The sequence below is a fragment of the Humulus lupulus genome, chromosome 1 (genome assembly GCF_963169125.1).
Source record: "Humulus lupulus chromosome 1, drHumLupu1.1, whole genome shotgun sequence".
In the NCBI taxonomy this organism is placed as follows: Eukaryota; Viridiplantae; Streptophyta; class Magnoliopsida; order Rosales; family Cannabaceae; genus Humulus; species Humulus lupulus.
Window position 1 is genome coordinate 3820632 of NC_084793.1, and position 19101 is coordinate 3839732.

Genomic DNA, 19101 nt, shown 5'->3' on the forward strand with positions numbered 1-19101 from the left:
AATACCAATATTCTTTATATACTTTAAAATGTTATACCCTAAATTGTATTTCGTTGTTTAAATTTTGTTTCTATTTTGAAAATGCTGCAAACTAAGAGATGAGGAAAAATTGAAATTGCGAGTTGGGAGGAGGAAAATAAAGATGGGGAATAAGCTAAATTTTGTTTCATTTCTCTTCTATATAATAAGTGTGTAGATAACGGAAATTATTGGTTTTAACGTTTTTTTTTATTTTTTTAATGTTAATTTTAACAAAATATTCTTATATTTAACGGTAGTTTGTAAACACTTAAATTTAAATAAAATAAAATAAATAATTAATAAAATTAAAATAAGATATTTTTGAGATATTTTACAATGATAATTATTTTAAAATAATAAATAATTAAACAAATTAAAATATAATATTTTTCAGTTATTTTAGAATGATAATTATTTTAAGATAATAAATAATTAAACAAATTAAAATATGATATTTTTGAGATATTTTACAATGATAATTATTTAAAAATAATAAAATTATACATTTTTTAACTTAAATAAAATTTAATTAAACTTAAACTCACTTATTAGAATAATATCATATTAAACATATAATATAATTTGCTTTGAATTATCAACAAATTGTTTTTTTTAAAAAAAACTAACAAAAAACTTAAATTTAAAATCTACGTATAATATTTAATATTACATTAAATATATAATATATAATCACTTGTTGTCACTCCTAAATTAAAAAACTAGAACAAACATAAATTTAAACAAAAATAAATAAATTATTTAATTAAAATATGATATTTATTTAAAATTGATATGATATTAATATAAATTTAATAAAAATAATTAATAAATTCTATAAATAAAACTAAGCAAACGTGCATACTATATTACTTGTATTTAGTATAAATAAAAATTATTGGACAGACTGTTCGTGACATCCCTTATAAACATGGCTCATATACTATATTAAATAAAACTATCATGTGTGTACTTAAGGGTCTAATTAGTAGTCAATTCAAAAATAATTTTTTCATTTTGGGAAATTAAAAAAAAGTAGAAACTTCCAATAAAAACTTAATTAGTACACTTATTTTATAAAATAAAATTAAAAAAAAATTTGAAAGCAAAGTCAAATTCCCTCAGTAAAAATTCCAAAGAGTTTTAAATTTAAAAATACTCAACCATTTCAAAATATATAATTTATATTTATATTTAATATTTTCAAATGGAATAATTTGAATCTAATTTTCTAAAATTATAAATTTCGAATCAACTGCCAATGAAGCCCTAAATTATTCACAATTAAAAATAAATCTTTTATATTATAAAGTTTTGAGTTAATTTTAATCCAATGACTACGTTCAATAGTACGACCAAATATATGTGACGTTAAACGACAACGTTTTAATATTCGAATAAATGGACAGACTAAAGCCACCACGTGCTTGAGTTGAAGTTACCATTATCTCCACTTGGACATCCTTCTAAAAATAGTTGGCAGTTGCCCGCCGCGAAGGGTATTTTCGTTATTTACACCCAAAATCAAGGGCATTCCTGTCTTTTCGGTTTCACCTCGTAACCATCGACCAAAAATAGAGTGAAGGAGAAATATATAGAAAAACACTAAAAAAACTAAAATTATTTTAATTTATAGTAAAAAAAAATAAAAATAAAAATAAAGTTGGAACCTTTCTCTGTCACACACTCTTCTTCGTCGTCTCTCTCTCTCTAGAGAAACTAGAAAACCAGTATTTTTCTAGAGAGAGAAAGCTTTCGATCTTTTTTTCGAATTTATTTATTTTGGGGAAGACAAGAGGAAGATGTTGAAGGTTTCGTGCAATGCGGCGGAACAAGTTCACTCCCTAGCCCAATGCCGATTCTTCGGTCCGCCAAAGTCCAAGCCCAGGCCCGTTTTCACTCGCCGGAGAGTTGGCGTCTCATTCTGTAATCCGACGACTAAAAGTCCCGTTCTTGCAGTGGTTTCCGACCGGAGTGGTGGTGCTGAAGGTGCCACGGCCCAGGTCGACACTGGGTTGGGGAGTTTGGCGGACCGGTTGAGACTTGGGAGCTTAACCGAAGATGGGTTGTCGTATAAGGAGAAGTTTATTGTGCGCTGCTATGAAGTTGGGATTAACAAGACTGCTACGGTCGAGACCATCGCTAATCTCTTACAGGTTCACCATTGATCTGAACATTTTTTGTTTTTAATTAGATTTGTTTCTTTGGCGTTTTCTGTTTAAGTATTGTACTTGCTCCCTCGCTTTGTTTGAGTTTCTGGGTCATTCTCATTTTTCTTCTGAAATTATATTTCGGTTTATTGGTGTTAGTCTCTGTTACTTTGTTTTGCATATTATGATATAGTTTCTGAACAATTATTGGGGTCATAATTTAAGTAGTTTAGTTCAATTTTGTGGTAAGATTTTGCTTTACCAAGTTCATGTAAACATGTCATTTTGCTCCCATCGAATGGAATTAGGAGGGAGTCTAGTAGGGACTTGGGAATTTTGAAAATCTGGGACCAGGGAGCAATTTTCTCTCCTAGCTCCACAGGGACTAGGGAGTGTAGCTAAATTTCTGACTCATAGCTACCCACCCTGTACTCGGAAGTTTCCAACCGTTTAGGGACTAGGAACTGTTGCAAAGTACGGTATTTGTTATGATCATTTTTCTCTCCTAAGTCAATTGGGATTTGGGACTGTTGCGAAGTATGGTATTTTTTAGGCTGCATTGTATTCATAAGCTACGTCTTCCACTCTCTTGTTTCCTCTCCTAATTCAATAGGAACTAGGTAATGTTGTGAAAGTTGATCTCTACGTCTTCCACTCTCTATGGATGATTCATTTTTCTGCCCTAATTCAATAGGAACCAGGGACTGTTGTGAAAGTTGGTTTCTACGTCTTCCACTTTCTATGGATTACTCATTTTTCTCCCCTAATTCAATAGGAACTAGGGACTGTTTTCCATATTTGGTTTTGTTAGCTGCATTGTTTTCATAAGTCTCTCTCTCTCTGTATGAATTATTCATTTCTTTCTCCTAACTCAATAGGGACTTGGGACGGTTAGAAAACTTGGCTTTTATTGCTCCTCATATTCATAAGCTCCCATTCTCATTTCTCTATGTTGTATTCATTTTCTCTCATTTCTCATCAACAGATACCGGGGATTAATTCCAAATACATTCAAGTCATAAATGTCCTCTCTGTCTAGAGTCTCCTACTATGTATTCATTGTTCCATGTTTAACTTAATGGGGACTAGGAGATATTGCTAAATTTGGGTTTCAAGGCTACTTGTATTTCATTGTCTCTCTCACTCTCATTTGTCTACTATTCAGTTTATCTCATACTCATTAGGGGACTAAGAAGTGTTGGCAAATAATAGCTACCTTCTAGTCTTAAGTTTCCTCAATCCTCTCTCTGTTGTGCAAGCATTTTTCTCTACTAACCCTCAATAAGGACCTGATAGTGTTGCCACATGTGAGTTTCATAGCTACCTTGAACTCACTCATATGTCTCTCTCTCTCTCTCTTACAGTGTATTGTTTTTCTTCTGCTGAAACCCTCAATAGGGACTTGGGAATGTTGTAAAGTTTGGGTTTCATTTCATGGCTACCTCTACCCATAGGCTTCTTTCTCTGTTTTCAATCCTCCGGTAATTGTAATTATGTCATGCTTTGATCACTGCATATCGGTGATTAGAAGATTACACACAAGTAGAATTTGTATGCCATTATGGGAAATTAGTAAGATAGTTAGCTTTGTAAAGAGTCAGTTACTTTAATGACAGTAGATAAATTGTAGTAATTCTATAAAAAAGTTTGGAAGTCTCAGTTTGGTTTCATTAAAAGTTTGTATAAAATATCCCGGTGAAACTTGTGCAGGAGGTCGGATGCAACCATGCTCAGAGTGTTGGGTTTTCAACTGACGGTTTTGCAACTACAACCACCATGAGGAAATTGCATCTCATATGGGTTACTGCTCGAATGCACATTGAAATCTATAAATACCCTGCTTGGTAGGTTCTCTTCTTTGGCACTCCCAGTTGATGTCTGATTTAACTGTGATTTTAACTTGTCAGCATGTGTGACAGGAGTGATGTGGTTGAAATAGAAACATGGTGCCAAAGTGAAGGTAGAATTGGAACTAGACGTGATTGGATTTTAAAGGACTACGCCACTGGTGAAGTCATTGGAAGAGCAACAAGGTGCCTATCATGCCATTATTTTGTACTTCCTATAAAATGCAAACACGAATCATGAGGTTCAGTAATGGAGTCAATAAAAAGATGATAGTTTGGTTTTTAATATATTGACAGATTGTGTCTACATGCAAACATAATTTAATTAGTTTTCTTGTTCTTTGCATCTCCAAAAAATGCAATTTCTAATAGTTGGTAGTAGGTGCCTTTCTATCCTCCGATCAATTTCTAATAGTTGATGCTTCAAGTATTCCCTTGTGCTTTGAAAAATTGCAATGTTTCTCCCTTGTAAATGTAATTGCAGTATCTACGGTTGTCTTTATAATGGCCTAAAAGGTTGCCCTGATGATCTACTGTATCAAAAGAATGTCTAGTTTTCATCTGACTGTTACTCTTAACAATAATGTGATGTCTAGCATGGAGTTTGTTGTATTATCCAGGATTCATATGCTTTGACTACAGCTAAATCTGAGTCTTTTACAGCTGTTATTTAGCATAACCTGCAGTTCATGCACTGTTATAACTTTCGTAATCACTTTCCACAATAATTACTTAATAGGAAATAATTAATAACCAAATGAATGTAACTGTTTAAAACTAAGGTTTCAGGGTTATTGAATTATGCTAGTCTCGCTGGTTGAAGAGTTTGGTCTGCCTGTCATTTTATTTCTGTCTTATTTTTCATAGTTTGCATTCTTTGACCTTAATTGAACTATTTGAACATTTCTTCAACTGATATTACTTTACCGATCAATTTATCCTATTCTATGTATGTCTCATCTTTCAAAATTGGATTTTGAGAACTGATTGTATATACCGTATGGTTTCAGCAAGTGGGTGATGATGAATGAAGACACCAGACGACTTCAGAAAGTGAGCGATGATGTCCGAGATGAGTACTTGGTATTTTGTCCTCGAGAACTTAGGTTGATCCTTTTTCTTATTCACCAGTACTGGGTTTAGTGAAACTTAATTCCGGCAGAATGTCTGTTGAACTCAAGTTTGTTGCTTTTTATTGTTAAAGTATTCAGATATCTTGTTGTGGAGCTAGTATCAGTTGATTGCATAAACTCATTTTGTACATCTAAGTTTGAAGCAACTCACTTATCATCATTTTATTTGTAATAGTTTGACAAGAATAGATCTGTTTTAATTGTTATGTCTTCGTATTTATAGATTAGCATTTCCAGAGCAGAACAATAGCAGCTTACGGAAAATACCAAAATTGGAAGATCCAGCCGAGTACCACACGCAGGGGCTTGTGGTAAAATAACTTAACTTGTCTACAATATTCTATTCTAATCTCTTATGTGTTCTCAGCATGCTTTTGAATTTGGCAGCCCCGCAGAGCTGATTTCGACATGAACCAGCATGTTAATAATGTAACTTACATTGGTTGGGTCCTCGAGGTTAGTATCTTTCTCCTTGTTCTTTTTTTACGTAATGGAACTTTTTTTCTAAGCACACCTCAAGAAACCAAGCTGACAGCGATATTTTGTGTCTCCATGGCAGAGCATACCTCAAGAAACCATCGATAGCCATGAATTGCAGTCTATCACTTTAGATTATAGACGGGAGTGTCAACATGACGACATAGTTGAATCTCTTACTAGCGTGGAAGCGATCGAGGAAAGGGATTCGATCCATTCTCTTAATGGAACTAATGGTTCCGCTGCAGTAGCAGAAAACAAACAACAATATTGCAGGCAGTTTCTGCATTTACTGAGATTGTCAGGCGACGGGCTTGAAATAAATCGCGGCCGAACTGAGTGGAGAAAGAAGTCTCCAAGGTGATCAAATAATCTACCCAGCTCCATAATCTTATCTTGGTTTCATCATCAGCCTCCCATATGAAGAATAATATAGGCTTCTCCCTACTCTTTACCTTGGCCTCATCAGCTCTCAGCTCCTTCTTATTTTCCTTCTTATCTTATTCCGGGATTTTGCTTTCAACTTGTGGTTTCCAATAGGAGTTAGGTTATCAAGTTTTTGTCCTCTTACTGATAGAGATCATTAGATCTGAAGTCCACTGAGCAAGAGAAATGATTTGATATACCGCTCAAACTGGATGAAATATTTATTTGTTTTGTTATAGTGGTTTATATGTGAAGCTCTGAACTTTGTTTCTGTAACTGTTCCAAATCTTTGTGTGGTGTTTATGAAGAGTGTTATCATATCAAATGCATAATGTTTAAAGCTCTTGCTCTTAAATTTTCTAAAATGTTGTGTTCTTTTAAGCCTATGTTTGGTAAAGAGGGGTGGGAAGAAAAAATTTGGAGAGAAAAAAATATTAGATGTTTTGAAAAAATAGGAGAGAAAAGTGAGTAGAAGACTTTTGTCAAATTAATGAGAAAATTAAATTCTTAATATATCTTTTCATTTAATTTTTAATCAAGGGTATCAAAGTAATTATAAAATGATATAACTTTACTTTTTTTTGGCATTATATTTCCACTCCAAATATATATATATAGACACTCCATTAATTAAAAAAATTAGTTTTTAAAATTATTTTCAATACTTTTTCCCAATTTTATTTTGACATTCTTTAAATTCTTTTTTTTTTTTTAATTTCAATAATTTTATGTTATCTTGTTTTCATAATTATTTTTAAATAATGTATAATTTTTTAAGGAAAAACTCTTTCCTTTTTGACAAATTTTTATATACTTTTTGTTTAAATTTTTATTTTATTTAAATATTTAAAATAAATATTATTTTTATATATTTTTTAGAATATGAAATGAATTTTTTTTTTTTTTTAAAAAGTGAGCATAAGTTGATAAAAATAAATATTATATATTAATTTTTAATAAAAATGGTGCATAATCACTTTTTCTTTTTTCTCTATCAAACACTTATAGTGAAAACAATATTTTTTTTTCAATTTTTTCAATTGTTTTTTCCTGCCAAACAAGCATTGAGGAATTGATTTGTTATAAGGCTTGCATAAGATTGGGTGCATGATTACCTGCACTTATGTTGATTCAATTATATATTATTAAATAATTAATATATTACTCAAAAAATATATAAAAAACTTTTTGATATTTTAATATATCTTGTTTAATAAATTTTGAATATTTTCAGATTTCAAGTTTAGTAATATTTAAGCTATTATTCTATTTTGTGTACCTACACTATAGAAAACATAAAATTAGATTTATTGTCATTTCATTTAGTCAAGATTTTTGTATTGTGTTACTGTCAATAGACATAGTCTTTTCTTGACAATTAATGAGTTAGATATGATTATATAATTATACCTTAAAAGATAGTAATTGAAAAACCATCCTTATTGGTCGGTGTCATTGTTAGTGGCATAACAAATTTTAAGCTAACAAAATCAAATAATTTTACTTTTATTATTACGATTAACACTTTATATTACGATTAACAAAGTCAAATAATTTTACTTTTATTTATTCTTTCGTACTTTCTTAAATCAATGAATGACATATAGGAGTTGTTTGGTAACACTTAAAAAAAATTTATTTAATTAATTAAAAATTTGAAAATTAAACATAAAATAGTGTTTGATAATTCTATTATTATTTATTATTTTTAAAAAATTTAATTCAAATTTATTAAATTTAGAAAATAAAAAAATTTCACTTTTAAATTTTAATTAACATCTCGTTTTATATTGCTAAACAAAAAATAAAAATAAAAATTATGAGACACATTTATTATTTTTTGTTTTTAAAAACAAAAAACAAAAATAGTTACTAAATATTTTTTTATTTTTTAAAAATAAAGAAACAAAAATAAAAATAATATTTCTATTTTTGTGTTTAAAAAATTCAAAAACTTTACCAATCACAACCATAGACATCATTAATGATTTAAAAAAATATTAAAATATAAAATACTAAATAATTTTCACATATCATGAATGAGTGTAAAAGATAATACAATAGAGAATTTCCATTGCATTACGTGCTCGTCAAAATTTAGTAGTTATGAGTCTTCAGATTGTGATGGGACCTTCTAACCTCAACCACTGCCTCCTCTAATTCTCAGTGTCCTAGAATAATCAAGAGCTTCTTAGGCTATCAGAAAGTTGTGCTTAAACAGTAAAGCTTTTTAGGATCAAATAACGTGTTAACCCATCTAATCCATGGGGACCAAGAATTAATCAATATACTTACTAATTTTCCTCCCACTAACACCATCAGAACAACCTTAGAAGAAATCCCATTCAAGATAAATCCGAACCTGGCCACTCCATTCCAAACTAAGTATTGCTGAGACTGTTCTTGAGCTTCAAATCTACCCTATAAATAATGAGTTTTTCATTCATTCGATACTCCATAACATCGAAAGAGCTCAAGTTTCAATGAAGAGAATCGCCAAGGCTTTGTTTACTCTGACACTCCTTGTGTCGTTCATGGTCCGCATTGAGGGAGGAAGAGACGTGCCCAAAAAAGGCGAGGCCTATGCAGACACCGACACTCCACAACACACCTTAGGTCTTTTAGGCTGGGGCTTCGGTGGGGTGCTTCCCTGGCTCGGTTTTGGACTGGGAAGCCTCGTCCCTTTGCTCGAACTCCCTTGGCTGCTTCGACACCTCGGGTATGGAGGGCAGCGCCCCGGGAAAAAACACGATTTGGTCGATGACATGAAAGAGTACCCTCCTAAAGGTGATACTCTGGTTAGCCAATCTCCTTAAACTAAGTGTTTTGTGTTATAAATAAGGATGCTTGTGTGATGAAGAAGATGACTTCTAGGGTTTGCTAAAAGAAATAATGTATGGCTATATAGGCTATTGCCATGTAAAATAGCCTTTAAATAAATTTCTTTGACTATTATACCTCTATTTACATTACACAGCTCTAGCTCCAATTCGAGTCTTAAAAGCCAAACTAAATAGAAGATCAAAACTAATTACTTGGCATATTTATTAATATTTGGCCAATCTTACCATATTCATTTAGGCATTGCTACTTTTAAACTGCACTACAGAAGACACTGTTCCTTGCATAAGAGAAAACTTCTACTGTCACAGGATGACAGTTCAGTAAGCTACACAAAGTTTTTTGATAGATGAAATGTATAGAAAATAAATTTGCTGAGACGACAAAACAGTTCTTTCGATCTCCTTAACCCCAAAGCATTCTGATTAATCCTCCTGTAACAGTACAAAACAAGCACTAGTTATCAGAAGTTCACCATCAAAGTATGAAACCAAACAGTAACAACCGATGAGCTGACAATGTTTGTGGATTAAGAAATGCTCTTGTATAATTCTATTTGAGGATCGAAACACTGCTTTACACCGACGATTCATAACATAAGAAATCCGCTAACTATTGTTTTATTATTACAGTGGCAGAAATGGAATGAAATGTGGTATTGAACAACTTACACAGTCAAATTTTCATGAGAGCAGAACAGTCAACTAGCGGCGGGAAGGAATACTCTAATGAGCTCTTTTGAAGTGACTCTTTTCCTGCAGGTAGGGCATTTACCCTGTGCTGTAATTGCAGCCTTAATGCATGACTTACAGAAAATATGACCACATTTTGTTGACATTTCCTCAACCAATTGACCCATGCAAATTGGGCAGCTAAAAGTGGGCTCCTTTGGGGGCGGAGGTGGCTTCGGGACATTTTCATTCTGCAAATAAAGAATGTGAAGATCAGTCTAACCTTGTACTAGTTAAGACTTACCATAGATTATTAGGAAGCTCCATGTTACCATGTATTGAGACTGAAGTAAATAATCGCAATGAAAAATGTTCTGATTTATGCATGGTCGTGTATAGTTATAAATAACTAGAGCATCTAGCGTGTGTATTTGTCCAGAACCAAGTGCTCCCTCTTCATATACCAATTTGCAATATTACTCACCCCAACAATTGGAGAACAATCAACTAGTGCAAGAGACAAATGAGCCTTAAAAATATCTAACAGTAAAATTAGCATTTCAATTATGGTCGATTTTTATGAGTTACGATAAACAAATATCCTTGGCATTTGACGCAATTTGGGAGGAACAAGTTCCACGGGGCATCGTATACAAGAATAAGTTGCATTAACTACATAAAAACATCAATCAGTAAGTGCTAGTCAGAAAACTTTTAGCATAAAGAGTGAAAACCATTTACTCAAACTAGGCCATCAATGTATATAAAACAAGAGTAAACTCATCCTACTGTAAACCACTTATTAGATCAAACAAGATGATGAAGATCTATTACCGTAGAGTTTGCACTGCTTTCCAAATTTATGTAAAAATCACAATTAATAATGGTCTGATTTGGTGCAGTTCTCCTGCGCTTGTGATTATTGTGAGTAATCCTATTTCGCTCTTCTGCAATGATCAAAACGAAAGTGAGGAGATAAAGAATATGAGATACAAGCATCAATTGAAAGGCCAAATTCATCTTAGACAAATGTTAGCACTTAAAGACTAAAAACAACATACTTAACATCTTCTGCAACTTAAACTACAGTTTCTCACCCCCATATCAAACATAAAAGAGTCACAATTACCACAAAGCTCTTTTCCTTCAAAATCATTTGACCTTTTCATTTCCATCAAAATAAGAAAGAATGAGAACAAAACATTACAAGACGAAAAGATATCTAAACATACTGTGCAACTTTAAGAAAAGACCAAAAGTTTAACAGAATAACAGCAAACAATAAAGGATTACCTGAATCTACATCAACTACAATCCTCCGATGATTCCTTCTATTGTTTTTAGCCTAAAACAATACAACGACAAGTAAATGACTTAAGCTACACCTACAATACCAATAACAACAAAAATATTAGCAACGAACTACTTCCTACCGCAGCAAATGCCCTCGGCGAAGATTCAATGACATCATCATCAATTGCCTCAACATCAATGGTAGCTGGAGGGAGGGAGTTTCCTTGTGGTCTAGATTGTGATTCCTGACTTCTCACTTGAGTTGATGTGCCCTCCTGATCCCTTATATCACTAGGTGGTGCACTATTAAGGTCTAAGTCCAAAGCCATCTTCCTTCGCCGGTGCCCCCTTAGGGTAGTCCCCCTGGTGCTCTGTGTGCTCATTACGAAAATTAAGAACCTTTCTCTACCAAAGATTATGCCTGAGAAAACTAAATTCAAAAAAGGATATCATAATTTTAAACATTATTATTCACAGATAATCCAATTTCTATTGGGAACAAAAAAATATATATAGCGAGCTTCACATTAATGAACGAACTAAATCAATTCTACAAACACAAACTCTCATATATCAACTGAAAGAACAAAAAAATCACGGGTTTGAGCTCTACAATAATCTGTTAGTACAAAATGATAACACGAGAAAGAAATTAATATTATGTAAGCGAAGAAATTAAAATCAACTCAAACTTTTCTAGTCCGAAGTGTAGGCAAACCAGAATAGCAAAAAATAAATTATTTTTAATTTTTAAAAATTTGATGATCAAGTAAACCCACTAAAAAAATATACACATCACTGTTGGAAATACCCCTTTAATGATCAAGTAAACCCACTAAAAAACTATACACATCACTGTTGGAAATACCCGTTTAATAATAACCTTGGGAATTTTTTTAATTCCGTTCCTCAAAATTCTGGAAATAGATAAGAAGTAAATTTCAAACCCTAATAGCACAAACGGAAAAAGGGGAATCAATGAAACAGATGATGAGAGGGATCTTAAAACCCTAGGAAATCATCAACGATCGAACACAATTTTTACTTTATTTTTTAAAATAATTCCGATCAATTGAAACCACATAAAGAATAATAATAATAATAAATAAATTAAATCAGAAAAAGATCGACCTTTCTGTATGAGATGATAATGAAATCCAAATGTCAATGGAGTTCCCCCAAAATTTTCTCCATACACAACAGCAGAGTCAGTAGATTAAATATATATATATAGTAAAATCAGTTCAAATATGCAAAAATAATAAGAAAAAAACTGGAGAAGTTTGATAGATATATAAGAACTCAGAAGAGAAGAAGACTCATTTTGGGTCTGTGACGCAGGCGCACGTGTCAGCAATAAGCCCAACTCGGCCCACTTCCATCGCACGTGTGAGTTGCCCGTTATTATTATTATTTTGGTAAAAGATAATTTTCTTTTGCTTTTAAATTTTCTTTTTTCAAAGGTGAGTTTTTGATGGTTAAATTTGAAGTTTGAACGTTAACCTTGGAAAATGAAAAAGTGTGTTTAAGTAAAAAGGGTAGGTAACCATTTATAACCCTATATTTTTACAAAATATCATCTTAGTACATGTGTTTACAAATAATGTTCATTTGGTATCTTGTATTTTAAAATTGTACATATTTGATATCCTGCATTTTAAAATCGTACATATTTGATACTCTAAACTCGAATTTAATTAATAAAATTTTATCAATTTAATCAAATTACTCTCAATCATACGAGCTACAAATTATATATAACTACTGATAGTTTTGTCATATTGACAAAATTTTATCAATTAGGATATCAAATATCTATGTTTTCAAAATACAGGTACCATATGAGCATTATTGAAAATAGAGGGTATACTTTGCAAAATCAAAAGGTACCAAATGAGTAAATTTTCAAGTAAAAATAATAAATGATAATTATTATTTCCCTAAAAAAATAATAATAAATAAATGATAATTTATTTCATTTTAATATTTGAATGGAAGATGAATATTTTCAGAAAGTAATCTGACTCTAGTAATTCAAATTATAATATGAATAATTAATATGGTTGTTTTCGAATTTGGCAAAAAATCTTCTTCCCCCCCTTTTTTTTGTATTGGGTAATAGCTTTATTGACTCATATAAAGTATGTTTTGAGTCAATAAAATGAAATTGGTAAAACCTAATAAATATAATCAATCTTATTTTAGAAATTTTTGATATGCGCCTTTTCTTAAACCAAAAAAAAAAACTACATAATTAAGAAAATATAATATTTAAAGTAATTAATTATGTATGGAAGATTTCAAGTAATTTTTTTTTATCTTTAGCTTAAAAAAGAAAAAGAAAAATCAAATATGTAAACTAATGATTTTTTTTCATGTTAAAAAAGAATAAATTAAAATATAAACTCCAAAATCCATTATATTGCAACTATAAACAACTTTTTTTTTTTTTTCTATTACCTAGTGAACCCTCATTTTAAAAAACAAATCCAATCTCTTGAAAAAATTAGAAGAATATTTGTTAGTTTTTTTTCCTTTACTTACTAAAAATAACAAAAGAATTAATTTTTTTTATTAAATTTACATCTCCATTTTTTTCTATCAAGCTCGAATTGTTACCTTAATAAATAATTAAATTGAGAAACCAGCTTCAAGATTTCATAATTGTGTAATGATAGAAAAACTAGTGAGAAATCATACTCATTGGCTACAGGCCTTGACATTTAGAAGAGAACCATTTGCCAAGGTCAACTTGTGCCAAATTCTGATTCAAAATATGTATGAAAAATAAGTCATATGCCATTGTTTGATTAGCTATTAATAGATTATGAATCTAGTATTTGCCCGAGTTTTGGTGAAGAAAAAGTACAACAAACCATTAGAAAAATTGTTAGCAATTCTACAAACTATTATTTAAAAAAAAACAATTGATAGTTACATTTCATTTCATTGACAAATAAAAAGGGATGCACATTTTCCCACAAGGACGAGACCCCGTAGGGACCCATCCCTAATGGGGCAAGAAATACTTGTCTAAATGGAGTACAGGATAGGGATGAGAATAATTTTTAATCCCTCAATATTAAATAGGACGAGGACAATTTTTATATATTTTTGTAATATTTTATATTTTTCTTTATGTGTTTTTGTAATATAGTAATAACTTTTTTAATATTTTAAATTTTATTTAAGATAATATTTAATATTTTAAATAATAATTATATAATTTATGATTTTTAATTTTAAAATTTTAAATTAACATTTATTTTTTAAATAAATAAATTCACTGTGGAGATTCCCCGCCACAATAGGTGATTTCCCACTCCATCCTCGATGGGTAATAAGCAGGAATGAGACGGGGACGGGAATTAGAAACATAAAAAGGAACAGAGATGGGAAAAGCACTGCTCGCCACATGTGCATCACTACAAATGAGGAAGAAGCTAACAGTTTACATGAAGGGGTAAAAACACATCAAAATGAAATGAACAAAATTCAATGTCATCATACTAGCTATTGTAGCTGAAGAATAGCCAGACCATGGCCGAGAGCAGTGTGTCTGGAAGCACCAAATCAAAGATGGAGGCAGATTTGTATGCATGTATTCAGTGAGAAGAAAAAAAGATCAGATCATTTTTCTGATCAACAATTTTATGACAGAAGCCTGACTTTTGAATCTGTGATACACAAACAATCCTACATTTGAATGAATACACTGTTACAATTATGCCACCTTTTCAGAAGTTCATAAAATGAATGAGAACTTGTTACAAATTTAGGAGCCAAAGTTAACTTAATGCTTAGAAAATCATGGTACAACAGAAGTAATGTTAAAATGAAAGTGAAAAAACACACATTTTTTCATACAGATCAACTATAAGATATCATTTATTAAACATCTCAAACAAGCACAATTTGTCAAGACTTAAGAACATACTTGCTTCAAGTAGCTGAACATTTGATTTTTTTTTTCTTTTACTTGACTCCGAACTTGTGGGAGCAAACTGTGTGTTGCTTCTCAGAGTTTCCAAATAGTCGAGTCAAGCTTCCACATCAAAGCTTCTCAGTTAACCTTACCATAAAAGAATTGACAGAGGCCGTATCCAATACAATCCAAGAAGACTCAAACAATTCATGGAAGAAATCTGCTCCAATCTCCTCAGCTGCATTCCTAAATGCAATTCCAAATGCGTTTCCTTGAACAGCACCAAGTCGAGGCTTTCCACAAACCCCTACAATCAACACCTTGTTGGTCTCATTCAACAAGCAAGCACAAAGCAAAGGTTTCATTCTAGCACCTTTTTCTCGCAGAGCATCCATCAAAAAATAACAAAACTTTGTCAATGCCTGTGGGTACCCCAACAGCTTTGTATCCACTGAATCTTCAAGCTTCACCCACCGGAATTTCCTTCCACTTCTTATGCAACCACTCTTAGTTATTGCTGTGCTTCCTTGTCTGAGAATTGCTCTTTGTATCCTAATAGCATGTTGCATTCCATCTTTCAGCTTATCAAGATTGCCCAACGAAAGAGCATCAAAGGCCACGCCAAACTGTTTCGATGCACAAGAGCCATCTGTTTTCACAAAAGACTCAAGAAGAGCAGTGACTCCATACACAACATCTGCAGCAGAAACCCTTGAACTATAGCCATGTAGCCGCAAGAAACTCCTGTAATAGAAATCAGTAAGCCCGTACTCGGGTAGAAATCGTTCGAACTCATCTTTCATCTTCTTTTTCACTTCAAGATTCATGTATTGAAACTTCTGTTGGCAATCTACCAGTGCAAATCCCATCCGGGCAAGAAGAAGCTTGAGCTTTTTCATTCCGTTGTCACTCCAGGTTTTCAATTTAGTTGCGATATACGATGAACAAAGCATTGAATCAAACAAATTCCATTCCTGCAGCAGCATTAGTCTAGGCTCATCTTCATAAGCAATTCTAGAAGCACTGGGTGCACGAATCTTTGTTCCATCTTTAAGGGTTACCGAACTTACTGCATCCAAATTACCCGAACTGTTTATATGCTGCTCGAGCTCCATTACTCCAGCTTGGTATCTCTCATCTGTTAACCGCTCATGAACGAACTGATCCGTCAATGAAACACAAGCCAACCACAGCAACTCGTTTGTATTCTTCCTCAAAGAATGTGACAATTCATACATCAAACAACCAGAAGGCTTACCATGAAACGTGCCCATTCGATAATACTCCTTTTTCAGTTTCCGGAAAAGCTGAACTGGGTCGTCTTCGTTTTCTTGAGAAACCCTCCTCCGCTTCCTCGATCCACGGCCAGCTTCTTCCCCTTCACTTTCACTGTCGTCGTCATCATCGCTTTCCGATTCTTCATCAGCCTCATCGTCACTATTCATCTCACTTGCATTAGCCAAAGCCGAAACATCAAAATCGTACGCCAAATCTGACTGATTTTCATCATCCAAAGTATACAGCACAACAACCCGGTCATTCTGCTCACTCAAATTGTGCAAATGAATCGGACGGTGACTATCCACAACGAAAACGCGCGCCGCCGGGCCTAAACTCAACGCTTTCCTCAAGTCCCGGTGACATCCCCAATTGATCAAAAGTATCGAAACAGGTTTCTCAGACGAAGACAAATCGGAACCCGCATACTTGTGAATTTCTTGAAAAGAGGAAACGGGGTAGCAAGCATACAGGACCGAATCGGACTCAAGAACATTGAAAATGACTTTGAGGGCGCAAAGAGAATCAACATCTGAAGTTGACGGGAATATCAAAAGCGGAGAATCAGAAGACGCCGTCACCGACTGGCGGAGCTTAGAGTAAAAGGACTCGAGACTCTGCTCCCTCACCATTGATTTTCTTCAGTTGGGCTAGTAAATTTGAAAGAAACCAAAGCTCATCCCCTGATAAACTTCAAAAACTTTCACCACATAATTAGGGTACACAGATTCAACGAACTGGACTAGATTAATGGAAGAAGTAAAAGAAAAAGAAAATGATTGAAGATTTGAATAGAGAGAAGTAAGATTTTCAGAGAAGAGTTCGAATTGAATCACTCAGATCTGAAAACAAGAGGGAGAAAGAAAAGAAGGGTTTGTTTTAGTTTAGTTTTAAAATTTTCATTTCAACTTTCTAAGCTTTTCCGTGAAAATTTGAATTTTGAGAAGGCGCCGCGAAAATTTGGCGCTACAACAACGAATAGGGATGTGAGAAATTATCCAGTGCGAGCGTCCACATGGTATAGATTCCTTGACTCGTTGATCTCCTATCGACACGTGGGGAATAACGTCAATCAACGGTGGTGATTCAATCAACCACTTTATTGACTTTTTATTTTATCATTATTTTTTTATATTATATATATTTTGGCTCTATTGGCGGCTAATGTGTAAGAGCATGACCTGCAAAGTGTGTGGAAGGTCGGATCAGGTGTGACTCATCATACTGAAGCATGTTATGCATTAATTAGTGGGCCGAGCAATTACGACCTGGTCCAACGTAATGGGCCCGGAAAAGCCTTGATTAGAAATGGGCCCAAATAACCCACACTTGAAAGATGTTGGGAAAATTACACCCTTCACTGTCAAGTACAAAAAAATTCGAAATATACGGTTGTTTTCTTTTATACGGTATTTTGTTTAAAAAATACAGAAACTTTTAAAAAAAAAATTTATACGGTATAAAATTTTTAGATCTCATTTTTCCCAAATTGAAAACTCTAACTCTCTCTCTATGTTTATTTCTCAGCTCCTCTCTTCTCCATTTTCTCCCAAAGATGACTGAAATTTTTCATCTCCCGCTACTAACAATTTGTTAGTTTGGTGTTTGAATCATTTGTTTTCAAGTATTTGAGTTTTCTAAATTTGGCTACGAAGGAACTCCATTGTTGCTTCTTCAAGTGCTGCTAAGAAAATAAAAAGGGAAGCTTCTCCTTTCTCATAAAAAAAGTATGATTTTTTTTTTTTAATTTGTTGATTTTTTTAATTTCTCATAAAAAAGTTTACTCCTTTATTCGTATGCTATCTTCTTTTTCTTTATTTATTTCTCTTGGAACAATACAATACAATTCTTTAGATGATGAATTCTTTTGTGTGAAACTTTTCTGGGTGTTTGATTTTTTGGACAAGAAAGCTCTTATCTCTACTCACGAGCTTGTTTTCATTTGGGATTTTTTGAGTGTGAAAATGGATTATCTTAATTAGCAGTTATTTTATATATTGTCTAACTTTTATGAATAAAAGGCACGTTTATTCACTAAAAAAAGATGACAAGGAATGATAATTGGATTCAAAAAAAAAAAAAAAAATTATGAATTACAACCTTGGCTGGAAAAAGTTTGGAGTTTTACTGCATAAAGAGGAATTTGTTTTGAACTTGTTGAAGTGTTGTTGGTTATCAATAACCCTTTATTTTACAGTGTTTTGCTCAACAGGTGGGGGTTGGAAATGGGTGAAATTATGTCTCCAAAAGTGTTGAGGATGAAGGTTTGTGCAGTAGTAGTAGTGGTAGTAGAAAACATAATCCTATGTATTATGTTGTCTGTAAAAGCATGTTACAAATCTATGTATTATACTGTCTGTAAAAGCATGTTACATGTTTGTAACATGTAAATTCATAGTTGTCGTTGTCTGTAAAAACTTGTTATAGGTTCGTAACATGTAAATTCATCGTTGTCTGTAAAAGCTTGTTACATGTTTGTAACACGTAAGTTTTCTATCATGTCTTTTTTTTTTTGTTTAAGTTGCAAGATAATTGTTTTGTTCTATACATACCAGGTTATATTTGTTTAGATGTTGTTAACTTGTGTTATGTTTTTATAAAGATAACAAATGTCAATTCTTTTCCTTTAAAATTCAGTTGCAATCCTTGGAAAACACTCCCAGCATATGTCGTAAATGAAAATTTTGTAGATTAATAAATAACTTAAAATATTAATAAATGTTTACAATAAATTTGAGACATTCTAAGAAACATCTTTATAATATTGTAACAGTTTTTTTTATAAAAGGTTTTCATTGTTTTCAAATGTTTCTATGGTAAAATTTGTATATGATTCTGTGGAGATATGTGTTAAAATATATGTTTTTGCTAGATTTGTCTTAGTGATTTTCGAAAGTTATAAACTATGTTCCAAGAACAAAATAGAAGAACAAAGAAACTTACCACAAAATAAATGTCGTATAGTTGTTTTTGTAGACCCATTGATTCATAAATTTTGTAGTAGATTGCAGAAGAAAATTTATGATTTTACCAAGTCTTCTC

At 32.3% G+C, this 19101-nt stretch overlaps 3 protein-coding genes and 1 long non-coding RNA gene across 5 annotated transcripts; 2 read left to right on the top strand and 2 right to left on the bottom strand.

The window, feature by feature from the left end:
- The first annotated feature begins 1673 nt into the window (after positions 1 to 1673).
- LOC133782675 (oleoyl-acyl carrier protein thioesterase 1, chloroplastic) lies at positions 1674 to 6327 on the top strand. The gene is made up of 7 exons (XM_062222023.1): positions 1674 to 2174; positions 3879 to 4012; positions 4088 to 4201; positions 5026 to 5121; positions 5372 to 5459; positions 5536 to 5604; positions 5708 to 6327. Exons 1-7 carry the CDS (start codon positions 1821 to 1823, stop codon positions 5987 to 5989), a joined length of 1137 nt encoding a protein of 378 aa, XP_062078007.1. The 5' UTR covers positions 1674 to 1820; the 3' UTR covers positions 5990 to 6327.
- A 2738-nt stretch (positions 6328 to 9065) lies between these two features.
- Positions 9066 to 12137, bottom strand: LOC133782681 (uncharacterized). Of its 2 annotated transcripts, none has more exons than XM_062222033.1 (6): positions 11988 to 12137; positions 10997 to 11277; positions 10857 to 10908; positions 10398 to 10510; positions 9564 to 9814; positions 9066 to 9326 (listed from the first exon to the last, which is right to left on the bottom strand). In XM_062222033.1, the coding sequence occupies exons 2-5, from the start codon at positions 11237 to 11239 to the stop codon at positions 9593 to 9595; spliced, it is 630 nt and encodes a 209-aa protein (XP_062078017.1). In that variant the 5' UTR covers positions 11240 to 11277; positions 11988 to 12137; the 3' UTR covers positions 9066 to 9326; positions 9564 to 9592. The 2 variants fall into 2 exon arrangements, with proteins under 2 accessions (XP_062078017.1, XP_062078025.1); XM_062222041.1 differs by having other exon boundaries at positions 10997 to 11286; positions 11988 to 12131.
- A 2437-nt stretch (positions 12138 to 14574) lies between these two features.
- LOC133782694 (uncharacterized) lies at positions 14575 to 16978 on the bottom strand. The gene has a single exon (XM_062222051.1). It carries the CDS (start codon positions 16689 to 16691, stop codon positions 14910 to 14912), a length of 1782 nt encoding a protein of 593 aa, XP_062078035.1. The 5' UTR covers positions 16692 to 16978; the 3' UTR covers positions 14575 to 14909.
- A 555-nt stretch (positions 16979 to 17533) lies between these two features.
- Positions 17534 to 18681, top strand: LOC133782704 (uncharacterized). Its single transcript, XR_009870671.1, has 2 exons — positions 17534 to 17786; positions 18257 to 18681. It is a non-coding gene; the product is annotated as an uncharacterized LOC133782704 (long non-coding RNA).
- Positions 18682 to 19101: the final 420 nt, after the last annotated feature.